Source organism: Microtus ochrogaster, unplaced genomic scaffold, assembly GCF_000317375.1.
Source record: "Microtus ochrogaster isolate Prairie Vole_2 unplaced genomic scaffold, MicOch1.0 UNK42, whole genome shotgun sequence".
Lineage (NCBI taxonomy): Eukaryota > Metazoa > Chordata > Mammalia > Rodentia > Cricetidae > Microtus > Microtus ochrogaster.
In genome coordinates, this window is record NW_004949140.1 from 1,475,033 (window position 1) to 1,489,910 (window position 14,878).

General features: G+C 36.8%; 1 protein-coding gene across 6 annotated transcripts in view; it reads right to left on the reverse strand.

Annotated features, from left to right (window-relative positions):
* Positions 1 to 14,878, reverse strand: part of Wdr44 (WD repeat domain 44) — a 117,689-nt gene that overhangs the window by 17,777 nt on the left and 85,034 nt on the right. For all 6 annotated transcript variants that reach the window (XM_026790144.1, XM_005368908.3, XM_013354387.2 and 3 more), the window contains 2 exons: positions 13,805 to 13,869; positions 4,023 to 4,136 (listed from right to left, as the gene is read on the reverse strand). In XM_026790144.1, coding sequence (XP_026645945.1) covers positions 4,023 to 4,136; positions 13,805 to 13,869 — 179 coding nt within the window. The remainder of the gene's footprint in view (positions 1 to 4,022; positions 4,137 to 13,804; positions 13,870 to 14,878) is intronic.

A 14,878-nucleotide genomic window follows, 5' to 3' on the forward strand; every position in this document is an offset into this window, starting at 1 on the left:
AGAGAGAGAGAGAGAGAGAGAGAGAGAGAGAGAGAGAGAGAGAGAGAGAGAGAGCGCAACTATGGCAAATATAAAACACCAAGAACACCTAACGGGAATCAGCAATTCACAAATGGACTGACTCAAAAGTGGTGCATAGCATGGAATGTTGATGGAAGCCTATAATCCTGGTACTTAGCAGACAGACGCAGGGGGCGGAGGCAGAGGTGGGAGGATCACAGTGAGTGTGAAGCTGACCTAGGTCACAGAATGAGTGTTAGCCCACCCTCAGCTACAGAGACTCTGTCTCAAGGAAACGAATAAAGCAACAAACAGGTAAGCAAACAGAGTTCAGGTGCAGCTTGATTTAGTTTACCAAAATATACCATTAATATCTCTGTGCTACACAGGGTTTTTCTGACATAATTAAAATATATGTATACTGTTTGTATCTCTGGTATTATTGTTTAGTTAATACAGTTCATTTTTCTCAAGTCATGGTATTCAGATATTTTCTCTCTTAAATTTTAAATGTATTTAGATACTGATTACTGACAAAGTTTAAGGTATAAAGCAAAATGCTAAGGTGAACAGGCAGTGGTGGCGCACACCTTTAATCCTAGCCTCAGGAGGCAGAGACAGGCAGATCTCTGTGAGTTCAGAGGCCAGCCTAGGCTACAGAGTGAGTTCCAGGACTGGCTCCATAGCTACTGAGAAACCCGGTCTCAGAAAACCAAAGCAAAATATGCTAAGGTGTTTCATATTTAAACACCTTATTTAAAATTTGAGACATCTTAATTTTTTAGAAAACTATTGAGGTATTTAGTGGCAAAATTGTCCCTTTACTGAAGTTATACTATTACTCTATCGGAAAGAATCACAAAATGAATATTTCATGAAAAATAAATAATTGCATGAAGGCAGCAAGTTCGCCTTAAAGCAGGTTTAAAGATGGACCAGACTTGATATTTGTAGCTGAAGTCATCCATTTTGTGGATATGACTTTTGTGAAGTTATTTGGGTCTGGGCATCTGGGAAATGAGTAAGCAGCCTCTGTTTACAAAATGACGCCCACTGTCTAGGGCATGGATCCACATAAAACCTAAAAAAGCTTTTAAAAAAATGGCTTCTAGGCCCACAAAAATGGGAGCCAAGCACAGCTTCTTTGTAGTCGCTTTTTTTCCCCAGATAGGTTCTGCTTGCTAGTAGCAAGCAGAGGCACAGCTCCTTTAAGAAAATGTTTCCGGGGCTGGAGAGATGGCTCAGAGGTTAAGAGCATTGCCTGCTCTTCCAAAGGTCCTGAGTTCAATTCCCAGAAACCACATGGTGGCTCACAACCATCTGTAATGGGGTCTGGTGCCCTTTTCTGGCCTGCAGGCATACACAGAGTCAGAATATTGTATGCATAATAAGTAAATATTAAAAAAAAAGGTTTCCTGACTCAGCATTACCAACAAAAACTGGTTGGCTTCTTGGTTCATGCTGGCAGCAGGGACAGACAGCTCTGGTTCTTTCAAGAGGTCATGAACTTAAATGGGGTTTGTGAGCAGCATGCTGTGTGCTTAAAGGCAACATAAACCCATTACAACCCTGGAGCTGTGGTGGTAAGCATGGTTTACATAGGTGGTGAACATGCCTCTGCCATGTTGGACTGGGCAGAGCAAACAGGCAGAACTGCAGAATTGGTCCTAGCCACACCCACTTAGCATGAAAAGAAAGGGGGGGCTCCTGGTCAGAAAATGATTACAGATACACAATAAAGATAGATTCAGATAAAAATAAACCTCTGATTGTATCATAGTGTGTTTAAAAATGTATGTAGGCTTGGAAGAGAGAGGAAAAAGAGTATAGACAAGAATACAGTCATAGATGAAAAGAGTAAAGACAATAAAATAAGTATTAAAAAGTAATAGAGTTAAAAAGTAAGCCTCGTAAAGATGGAAAATACAGAGTCTAGATTATGTATATTATTGTGTTTTCTTTTAATTTTTTGACTGTGGATGGGCTAAGTACAGAAAAACATTTCATTGTACAGCTGCTAAACTAAACCAACATAAATATTTTAAAAGTATATTAACTTCAAAATTTGAGTCTAAGTATATGTTACTTTGAAAAAGAGGTTCTGCTTTTGTTTCCACAGAGGGTGGGAACCTGTGGGTTCCTTCCAGACTAATGCTGTTTGATGGGAAAAGACCCCTCTGAAAGTCTCTGTGAACCCTAAAGATACTTCATCCAACAAACAACAGGAAAAACAGTTGAGAGAAAACAATGCACAAATTCCCAAAACGATTGTTTATAAATGTTTGTTTTTTATTGAAAGAGGGTTGATTATAGATGGTTAAATGGTCACAGTCAATCTCTTTCTTAAAAAAAGAGGGGGGATATAATATAAAGAAGAAAACTTTAAATTGTTATGGATCTTCGTTTATTGATACAAAATTAAGGTCAATTTTGTTATATGTATATTTTACTCTTGTTTAAGGTACTATGTTTATACAGCTCATTTAAAATGTAATATAAAATTAAAAATTATAGATTAATAGATAGTCATTTATAATAGTTAAACTTGTAGTAATGTTAGGTTTTCTAGATATACAGAGATGTATTTCAGTTAATCTTCAACCTTTCAAAGACATTTAAAAGGTTTTAAGAACTTAGACTTTTCTCAACAGTGAGACATGTCTGCTTCTGGCAACACCAATTACTTCAGAGAGATTGATGGACATTGAATAAACTCGTTATGGAATTTGCCTTCAATGTGACAAGGCTAGTCATTTGGGCAAGAAACTGTTCTTTCCTGGACTGCTTGATGGTATGCTATACAAGCTGGACATGCAGGACCCACAGAAAAACGACTGCTTAACTTGCCTAAAGAAGGTCAGACAGTCCTTCAGGGTTCCTGATTCATGAAAGAGTCTGCCAGACATTCTACAGAACACAAAAGAGAGTGACTGACAAACTGCTAATATAGACAGAATAGTCTTCCAAATTCTCTGCTTCAGAGAAAAGTCTGCCAGATACTATGGACCTATAAGCTGAATATGGATGCCCCAATGTTACAAAAGAATTTTGGGTGACTGTCCAGGCAGCGAGATGTCTCTGTCAATTCTAGAATTCTGGAAGCAACTGTTTACAATGCACTTCCTATTTACTTAGGTAATATTATATCTTGGGATCTTTGCAGAGTTGAAGACAAATAGTTAACAGTTTTCCTTAGTTATGATCAAAGATAAATTGGATATAAAACTTTAGACTAACAAAAATAGGATAGATGATCGAGTATTTTCCTTAATTTGCCAAATGTAAATGGACTAAATATTGTAACTATAATTCTTGCTTGATAACTGTTTTATATACGTAATTTTAATATGTTAAAATCCAAACCTTTCTTTTTCTTTAGACATAAAAGGAGAGATGATGTGGGATTCCCTTCTGTATGCTGTGAATGTTTTATTACCATTAGTTAATGAAGAACCTGTTTTGGCCAACAGTTCAGCAGAATAAAGCCAGATGAGAAATCTGAACTAAGATAATATAGAGAGAGTTGGCAGAGTCAAGGAGAAGCCATGTAGCTGCTGAAGGAGGCAGACGCCATGTAGCTGCCCAAGAAGCAAGAGGAAACAAACCACGAGCCTTGTGGTAAAATATAAAAGAATAGTAATGGGTTAATTTAAGATGTAAGAGCTAGCTAGAAATATGCCTGAGTCATTGGCTAAACAGTGTTGTAATTAATTTAGTGTCTGTGTTATTATTTGGGTCTGGGTAGCTGGGAAATGAATGAGCAGTCTCTGTTTAGAGCAAAGGATCATTTCTTTCTAAAAATTACTGCATATAAAAAGCAAATGGCAAATAATACATAGGTCTAAATTGTTAAGCAATATGAACACTTTTAAATTCCTCTTTTTAGAACTCAGATTAGCTTATACATAACTTTCACAAAGTTGACAGCCTTCTAGTATAATAAGCATACAAATAAAACATTTTTAAATCCTAATGTCAAAGTCATACAGAATTAATGCATAATTCAAATAATAATTTCTTACTTTAGACCACGAAAGATCAAGGAGATCAGCAGTATGTCCTTTATATTTGCAAAAGGGCCGTTGCCGAAATGGTGCATTTTTGTCATCTGTGTCTTCATCAGTTCCGCTACATACCTAGTTAGATATAAAACAAACTTTAAAGCTGAGCTGTAGTGCTATCAAAACAGAAACTTCATACTTTTCCCACCCACCTGTTCTCTCATCAATTTGTATGATGCCCAATTGAAATTTCAAGCCACCCAAAGCAGACTCCCCTTTTTATGCTGATTTACTACTTACCACCTTTCTTTCTCTCCATGCAGTAACAAATTAGAATCATTCCTGGGGCAATTATACCCTGCTATCATAGTCTTCCCTCTCTCTAAAAGAGTCCTTTCTTTGTCCTTTTTCTAGCATCTATTTCTTCAGGAGAAGTAGGGCCAGCTCAAGGGTTTGAGTCATGACTAGGCTAAACTAATTTAGAATTAGCTTTCTCCATTTCCAAAGGATGACTAGTTTAGCCACAGGGTGTGTTCAACAGAGCTCCCTTAAGAGACTTTCCCCTTTTCTGCCTTTGAACATTGTTGTTTCTGTGTGACATTTAATACAGTAGTTGCCTTTTTATGACCATAAGGCAGAAAAGGTCCAAGATAAAAGGGAGTAGAAAGCAGGAAACTGGTGGGAACTCTGTGCCCCTGATAATACTACTGAGATAACTCACCACAAGAAACCTTACCTCTAGACTCACTTCCTCATTATTTAAGCCATTTTTAGTTAGGTTTCTGCTATTACAGAGGTGTGTAGAAAATAATGCTATACATGCATGCCAAAATTTAGTTAGCGCATGCTTTGTGTATCCATCATCTGAATGAATCCTAGCAACTCTTTGAAATAGATATTAACACTATAAAGACATTAATAAAAAGACTTGTAGGTCCAAATAAACATTAAAAGGTCACAAAGCAACCTGTGAACAAGAGAATCAAGGTAGAATAAAAGTTATCCAACTCCTTCTTTTATTGGTCTTTTGAGACAGGGTTCTGTGTATAGCCCTGGTTGTCCTGGAACTTGCTCTGTAGACCAGGCTGGCCTCGACCTCACAAAGATCCACTTGTCTCTGCTTCTTGTGTGCTAGGATTAAAGGCAAGTGCCACCAACATCCAGCTGTTATCTAACTCTTCTTTCAACTGATTTAGAGCATGTAGTGTGAAAGAAAACATGGAGTGCCAGCTAAGAATTTCATGTTTAGGAAAGAGTGACTACGATGAGGATGGAGACAAAAGTTCACAGAACTATAAAGAGAAGACCATTTTGTGAAGGACCTCAAACTTGTAGCTCAAAAGTTTTGGTGGTATAAAGCCATGGAGAACCAATATAGAATTCTGAAAAGGAAAAAGTAAATGATCTTACTGGAACTTTCAAAGAAAACTGAAAAATGTCCAAAACTATTTGGATGAAGCAAATGGAGGCAGGAAGAACAATAACTTAAAGAATGATGGCTTGGCTTAAAGTACAAGTCTTGAAAGATCTGAGCTGGGTTTCATTTGAAAGCTTCCTTCCTGAGGACTAACTTTCATAGTTTAGGACAAGGCTATGCCAGCTGCCAAGGGAGACAAGCAATCTGAGAAGCCCAGAAACCACAACAATAAGTATTCTAAGACTGTAACAGTGGCAATCATATCCTGGCAATAACCAACAACTATAATTGGATTTAAAGCCTACTCAACAGGAAGGAATTCATGCCTGCTATTAGAAACCTAGCTAACTACCTGGGACTAGTGAGGTCATGGATCTTAGAAGAGAAACTACTGCTGCCACTTTACTAAACCAGCATAATTTTTAATTACATTCTAAATACTTACCCTTATACATACAGAGAAGTGTAACTCGCAGCCTTCGCCAAAGAATCTTCTATTTGCAATAGGCAGAGACCATTATAGAAAATCAAAACAGGTCCAAAGGCAGAGAAAAACTGATCATATGGTGTATAGTCATGATGGTTATATCTACAACACAACTCCTACATCTAAGTCTTAGGGAACCTGGACTTAGTCCCCAGCACCACATAATCCAGGCATGGTAGTAGATGCCTATAACCCTAAAACCTCAGAAGGTGATGGCAGGAGAATCAGCAGTGCAAGGTCATCTCTTAGTATGCAGTGTATAGCAAGTTTGAGGCCAGCCTAGGCTACAAAAAAAAAATAAGTCAAAGTTTACCCTCATTATAAACAAAAATTTTAAATGTTGCTGTACAGTGGTGGTACACATCTTTAATCCCAGCACTCAGGAGGCAGAGACAGGCCGATCTTTGTGATATTGAGGCCAGCCTGGTCTACAGAGCTAGTTCTAGGACAGCTAGGGCTACACAAAGAAACCTTGTCTCAAAAAAACAAGAAAAAATGTTTTAAATGTTGTCTAAGTGAATGATATACAAATCAGAGAGATAGCTATTAATTGTATTTTACATATGAGAACTTGATGAGTACAAACCAGGTATCCTGATTCCAAAAAAGCCAAAATAATACATTTTGCCTATTTAAAAAAAAAGATCAGGTATGGTGTCATGTACCTTTAATCCTAGCACTGGAGAGGCTGAGGCAGGTTGACTCTCCATGATTTCAAGGCTAGCCCTATTTACACAGCAAGTTTCAGACCAACCAGGGCTACATCGTGAGACTGTCCCACCACCAAAATAAAAAAAAATTATTTATCTTTAAAAAAAAAAGACTTAGGGAACATCGAGGAAGAAGGAGCAGAAAGATTTTAAGAGCCAGAGGACCAGGATATCTGATGTGAGATTGTGTCTCCTAAAAATGACAGAGAAGCTTCATCCAAGATACCTCTACTTTATGGCTCCCTAAACAAGATGTGAACAAAGACAACACCAAAAGATAAGCAATGAGGAAGTGGGAAATGTCCTGGGACCATACCACAGGACAAAGAACTATAGGCAACTAATAGATAATGACAGAGGGAGAAATAGTCTTCTCCCAAGGGATAAGCCCCCTTAACCACTTACACAATAACAAGTGTTCAGCATTGAATTCATGTAGACATAAGCAACACTAACCATACTCAGTGGTTATATTAATTTATTTACCTGTGTGTGTATATGAGAGACGGAGGGGGAGGGAGGGAACATAGGAGGGAAAGAGGAGAGAAAATGAAAAGAGGCCAGGAATTTGAGAGGAAGCAATGTATGTGTGTGTGTGTGGGGGGGGGAGTTTGAAGAAGGAAAAGGAATGGGGGTAAATAATGCAATTACATTTCAATAATAAAAATCATCAAAGTAATAAAATGTAGGGAAAATGAACAGTAGCCACGGGGTAGAAAATAAGCAATGACATTATTTGTCTATACTGGAATGTGATTTGTGAGTGCTAGGGATGGAATTCAGGGTCTCGTGCATGCTGGACAAAGGTTCTTAATACTAGACTATAACTCCAGCCCCACAGAGAAACTTAAAAGTTTATAAATATAAACATCTTCACAGGAACCATGCAGGCAAACCAGAACATTGAGCTCTGGGCTTTTTACCAACCACTTCTAGATAGCAACTTCTTCCCCAAATTTTACTACCAGACTAGTGAGCCCCGATAAAAGATATAACTAAAATTAATAGTCTTGCCCTATTACATAAAAGTCAAATTCTTGCTTAATAACTATTTATTTTTCATTAACTTCTAAGCACATTTCCCCTAACAGTGATTCCAGGTCTCTTTAATTTTTGAAACAGATTTGTTTTATTTTATGTGTATGAGTGTTTTACACACGTACATGTATGATGTATGTGTATGTGTGTATGTATATGTGTATACCAAGTATATGCCTGATGCCCTGGCGGTCAGTAGAGGTTGTTAGGTTCCATAGCACTGGAGTCTGCATGGTTGTAAGCCACTGTGCCAATGCAGAAAACTGAATCTAGGTCCTCTGCAAGAGTGACAAGTATTCCTAACCATCTGCCCAGGCCCCTGGCCCCTAACCACCCCAGATTTTATTTTTTTAAACAAGCATCTTATCTCACTGACTTTTTTTGTACTGGAGAGCTAATCTAGACCATTGCACTCTACTTCCAGCCCTCAGGTCTCTCAATATTTTTTTTTTTGGTTTCTTGAGACAGGGTTTCTCTGCGGCTTTGGAGCCTATCCTGGAACTAGCTCTGTAGACCAGGCTGGTCTCGAACTCACAGAGATCCGCTTGCTTCTGCCTCCCAAGTGCTGGGATTAAAGGCGTGCGCCACCACCGCCCGGCTCTCTCAATATTTTTAATAAACTTTTTTTTGGTTCTTCTGTGTAGCTGTCCTGGAACCCACTCTGTAGACCAGGATGGACTCGAACTCTTATCTGCCTGCCTCTGCCTCGCGAGTGCTGGGATTAAAGGTTAAAGGTATGTGCCACCACACCAGCTCTATTTTTAATCATTTTATGCATGAGGAAAGTTTTCATGATGTGAAACTTTCTATTTGTGGCATCATATTGCTGCTCAAAATGTTTTAGATTTTAGATGAGGTATGTTTGATTGGTTTATAGATTATTGGAAAATGACTTTTTGGGCTGGAGTGATGTTTCAGAGGTTAAGAGCACTGGCTGCCCTTCCAGAAGATGCAGGTTTGACTTTCAGCACTCACATATTCTTCTAACAGTCTATACACACACCTCGGTTACTTAATTCTCCCCCTTGCCCACTGGCTCCAGTTACCCAGGCCTGGATGCTATTTCTTGAACACAGTAGAACTGCCTTGCAGTTATTATTATATTCACTTCTAGGTACAAACAAAATCACCTCCTTACCACTTTCAGATTTTGCACAAATGACAAGCCAGGTGGTGGTGGTGCACGCCTTTAATCCCAGCACTAGGGAGGCAGAGGCAGGTGGATCTCTGGTCTACAAAGCATGTTGCAGTTACACAGAGAAATCCTTTCTCAAAAACAAAAGAATGAATTTGGACTCTTATTTTATGCCATTCATAAAAATCAATTAAAATGGATTAAATAATTGACTTTAAAGCCTACACAGTAAAACTCCTGGAAAAACAAGGAAAACTTGTCTCGGCATTGGATCTGACAATGATTTATTGGCTATGCTGCCAAAAATTCTGCGAAAGGTAAATGAGACCTGGGAGAGTGCAGTCGCTCTCCTCTATTCTCAGCTGTGCACTCTGTAATTTCGGTTACTTACTTCGACTCTTTCAAGAGACAGACAGAACATTCATGTCATTTTATTACAGAATAGTACTATAACTGTTCTGTTTCATAATGTTTTATTAAATCTTTTATATCTACATTTATAAATTAAACCCCATCATAGGTCTACAAATAAAAGGAAAACATTGCATGTGTATGGTTTTGTTATACCCACAGTTTTAAGTATCCACTGAAAGTTTTAGACCACCTCTCCCAAAAAAAGAAGCATCAAAATCAAAAGCATTTTAGAGAAAAAGTAAATCCCAATACCTACAGGCAGGCAGATCTCTATGAGCTCAAGGCCAGCTTGGTCTACAAAGCAAGGACCAGGACAGCCAGGTCTACAAAACTCTGTCTTGAAAACCAAAAAAGAAAACAACCAACCACATGAAATAGCAGCTATAGAAATAGAGGAAACTATGCGTCATCCAAATATCTGATAAAGTTTTATATGCAAATATATAAGGAACTCTACAACTGGACAGTAAAAAAGCTAAACTAAAATCAAATCAGATAACTCAATTAGAAATGGTCCAAAGGTCCAATGTGGCTCAGAGTTAGAGCAGTTTCCTAGTGTGCAGAAAATCCTAAGTACCACTCCCAGCATACATGCGCATGCGCAAGCACACACACACACACACACACACACACACATGCATACAAGAGAGAGAGGGAGGGAGAAAAAAAAAGGACTTGATAGGCATGCTCCAAAGAAAATATTTGAACAGAGAACAGGTATACACAAAGGCATTGGACATCATTAACCATTAGAGTGATTTGATTGGTACCATTGCAAGTAAAAAAAAAATGCTATGATGTATTGCCCTACAGTTGTCATAATGACTATCATAAAAAAAAATTCAGTTACAAACCCTGCAATCTATAATGGTGACCTGCCTTCATGATCTGATTGTGCAATAAAGGCACAAATGTAGCAGGAGTAGCCAATCTGAGTCTCACCCAATATAAAAACCACACTTAAGTGCAGGCTCAATGATACTTTTGGAAATTTTTGTCTTACATTTTTTTTTTACATTACTAGTCTTTTGTTTATATACTGTGGTTTCTGGTTCGGTGTTTTTATGGTTTTTGTTTGTGTCTATATGTGTTTCTTATGCTTTTAAAAATTCTTTTTTTAAAAAAATCACCTGTTTGATTTCTAAAGAAAGAGAGATGGCATATAGAGATGGATGGGGGCGAGTAGGAAGGATCTGGGAGGCGTTGAGGGAGGGGAAACTGTTATCAGAATATATTATATGAAAATACTATCTTAGTAGAAATAGTAAATAGTAAAGGCTGACAAGAATTTGGGGAAAAATGTAACTCTAGGCACTGCTGGTGGGAATGTTGATCAGTTCAGCCACTAGGAAAGGCGGTATGGAGATTCCTCAGAAAATTAAAAATAGGATTCTTACATGATTCATTAATCTCATTTCCTGGTGTAAATCCAGAGGAATTGAAGTCGGGATCTAAAGATTTGCACTATCATGTTCACTGCAGCCAATGACGGAAGAATAGATAAAGTAAATGTGGCTTATACACATCATGGAATACTATTTATCCTAAAAGGAAAATGCTGCCATTCATGATAACAAGAATGAGCTTAGAAGATAAGTAAAATAAGCTATACACAGAAGGGTAAATACTATATTGTTGTCACATTAACGGTTAATGTAACATAACATAGTTCCATTCACAGAAGCAGAATATGGGGGCTGCCAGCAATCAGGGGAAAGATGAAGCAGATATTACTCAAAGCATATAAAGTTTCAGTTATACAAAATTAGTAAGTACTAGAGAGCACAGAACAATGATTATACTTAATATACTATATTATAGACTTAAAATTAAAAATAATAGTCCAAAAATTTTCACAAAAATTAATAAATAAGGGGAATGAAGAAACAACTGGTGTTGATGGGTAGATTTTTGGCATACACTGTCTTTATGCTTCCATAGTTGTACATTTATCACCAAACTCACCAAATTATGTATGGTCAGCATATATAGCCTTTTACATGTCATAACACAATAAAGTATCTTTAAAACTTTTTTATTACATTTGTTATTAGTGTATGTGTATGAGTACATGCAAGTCAGAGTCCAACTCATAAAAGTTCATTCTCTCTTTCTATTATGTGGATCCTGGGAATCCAATGCAGGTCACAAGGCTTAGTGGCAAGCACCTTTACCTATCGATGGTTCTCAATAATATGTTGTAAAAATTCTATTCTTTCATTTAATATTCATAACATAGCTTTGTCTTCTTTCTTTGTTTACTACTTCTCCAGTTATTTAAATAATTATTAATATGTTGTAGGAACTCAATAATACATATTTTTTGGACTGAATGAAGACAAGTACCAGATATCAAAATGGCAACTAGTGTAGCATAATTCTTAAGAGCATTAAGAAGAGGTGGAGACCAATTCTGATGCTATATTTATCAACTGTGAAACTGCTACTTAGTATTTCAAAGCTTTCTTTTTCTTTATCTATAAATTAGATAGTGAAAGTAAGAAAGTATAGATTTATAAAATGTTGTAGACACAAATTTCACAAAAATTTCTCAATTCCTTTTAGCTTTCTTTATTCAAGTTTTAGATTCTGATCTATGACCCCCCAACATTTCAATGATCTATTCCCCTCCAAAATTTTAAGTAGCTGTTAAGTGTTATTAATACTCATTGACATTCCACCAATTAAGTATACTGAACAAAAATTTACCCAAGAAAAACCTAGTTTCTAGGTTTTTAAAAAAAGCAACCTTACAATTAATAACATTAAGAAGAAACTTTACACAGAACCACTACATTATACTCTTGTCCAACTGCAGATTCTTAGAAAAACCCAGAAGGCTAAAAGTCCATGCTAAAGCCAACACTACAAGTTTTTAAACATTTAGACAGCAGGGCAAGCTAAGCATGTACCTCGCTTACACTTCCTGAGCTACTTTCGGTAATCAGGAGACACATCCTAGGAGTTATAATTCTAGGTTTGGGAACACTGCTAGGGAGTAGACGAGTGGCCTTGGCTCATCAGTATCTGCCCCCAACTGTACAGAAGATTCTTTCATGTTCTGCTTCACATGATGATACAGCATGTGAAAACACTTCAAAAGGGCTAAGACACCCAACCATGAGCCAGACCAACTGCATAGGAAAATGATCTCTGCTGTGCTTATTGTGCTCCACTGTATCTAATTAGGTTCAAAAATAATTCCAGACAACAAACCACAAAAGACATGAGACAGAAGCCTCTCTCAGCTGTTTTGAGAAAGAATGAGAGAAGTCAAAGCAATCTCAAATGACCTTTTCCTGAAAATGACAGACTATTCAATTGTTTCAGAAGAAAAAAGTTAAATAGTATAAGACAAAGACTAACTTTTCTATTAAAGAAGTTTAATAGTTCTCATTTATAATGTTTTATACTCCATTAACATTGTAATTACACTTAGAGATCGGGGTGGGGAGGTTAGACAGAAGTAGTTATGAATCTATAAGCTGCTAAGCATAAACAAGACGCAGTATAGTTTGTCTTTCAAAAGCAACAAATACTTAGAGGCTTTATAGTAAATTAAACTAATAAGTAAACAAACTCTTTTCCCCAAAGCAGTTAAAATTGTCACTATGTATTAGTGAGTGAAGGTTTTAGAGAAAAAGTGGCCCATGTAGAATGGGCATAGTTTAAATGGAAAGAAGGGAGACTAGAAGCATTCAGATAAGGGAAAAACTTAGAATAAAAGCACAGAAGCGGAATTTCAATGCTGACTGCACACCTACTACAGTCAGCATGGAATAAGATGTCAAGGATTAGTTCAAAGCCTAAACAGAAGGAAGTATGGTAAACAATATATAAAACTACACTTGACATATTATCAAAGCACAATGAGTAATAATTCTGCCTGCTGGATTTAGGGAAACTAATAAGAGAACATAAGCCATTTAAGCTGAATTCAGATAGGGTATTCTGGACAAAGTAAATACATGGGAAAAGATATCATTGTGAAAGAATATTTAGGACAGATCAGCATGGGAAGTAGAACTTGCAGACACCAGAGTATTAGAACTGAGTTAGAAAGGCAATATGATGCAATATTAAGAAGTATCTTTTTCCTGGAGGCAATAAAAAGACATCAGAAAATTTAACTATAATTAAACTATAAAATTAATATTTTTAAAAATATTAAACCTGAGCCGAGTGGTGGTGGTGCATGCCTTTAATCCCAGCACTCGGGAGGCAGAGGCAGGTGGATCTCTGTGAGTTCGAGACCAGCCTGGTCTACAAGAGCTAGTTCCAGGACAGGCTCCAAAACCACAGAGAAACCCTGTCTCGAAAAACCAAAAAAAAAAAAAAAATTAAACCTGGATTAAAGTAAAGTGATATTTTATTTAAGTATACATCATTAGGTTGGTACCTTGAATAATATTCACCACTTGACAATCCTGAAACTTGATGATTTTTCACTTGGGAATATAAATAGAAGAAACACTTGAAACACTTGAATATTATGTGTTAATTTTAATTAACACCTTGACAAAAATTTATAATAGAAAAACATTTTAGGGCATCAAATAAATCATAGAATTTAACAAAAGTAACCATAAAACTTGAACATACCCCTGTGTCTGTGTCAGACTTTGATGAACTTAGACTTTCCTGAGATGGTGATGGTGACACACGGCCTAAAAGCAGCATAATAATTGTTAAAAAACATATATGAATATAAGCTAATCTACCAACAAAAATATTCTGAAATAATAATAGTCAAAATAGAATACCCTGGAAAAACACATTTTCTAAATGTGAACTATAACCACACAAGCACCTACATGTTTGTCTTTATCATTTTTATCAATTTTAATAAAACAGCTTAAACAGTTCCCTAAATTAGTAAACAAAATATCATCTAATCTTCATTATTCATAGTGAATACATTTCTACTAATTACAAAAAGTAGCAAGGGGAAACAGCAAAAGACCAATAAAAGGTCTGAGCTGAGGTCAGGCTTCAAAGGTAACTGCAATTGTCTTTTTGCCTTAGGTAGAACAAGAAATGTCCATGTAGAACAAGAAAAGCTCACTCACTCTATAAGTAACCCATTTTAACTTTGGTCACATCATCTTCAATTATGTATTATGACATACATTAAGGAAATCCACAAAGGTTTTCTAAAGAATATAGGGTCCCCAGGTCTGGTGGCACAGCCCCATTAACTCAAGATACTCATGAGGTTGAGGCAAGATCTTATGTTCAAAGCCTGCCTGAGCTACAAAGAGAGTTCAAGGCCAGACTGGGCATCACAGTGAGATACTGTAATTTCTTAGAGTGAGAGACAGATTGTATAGAGATTAATCATAGATGACTGGTATACTGTGTTCTTTAAATTGGTATTGCACTCTATAATCTCACCAATGGTTAACTCTATTTTCTTTTCTCCCATTTCTTAACGTCTTATTTTCAACCTTAGATGATTAGGAAAGAGATGATTTGTGGATAAAGTTAGTTACATTAAAAATTATAAGAAAGTTGGGCCAGGCAGTGGTAGCGTACACCTTTAATTCCAGCACTTGGGAGGTAGAGGCAAGCAGATCTCTGGGAGTTTGAAGCCAACCTGATTTACAAGAGCTAGTTCCAGGACAGCTAGGACTGTTACACAGAGAAACCATGTCTCAAAAAACAACAATAACAAAT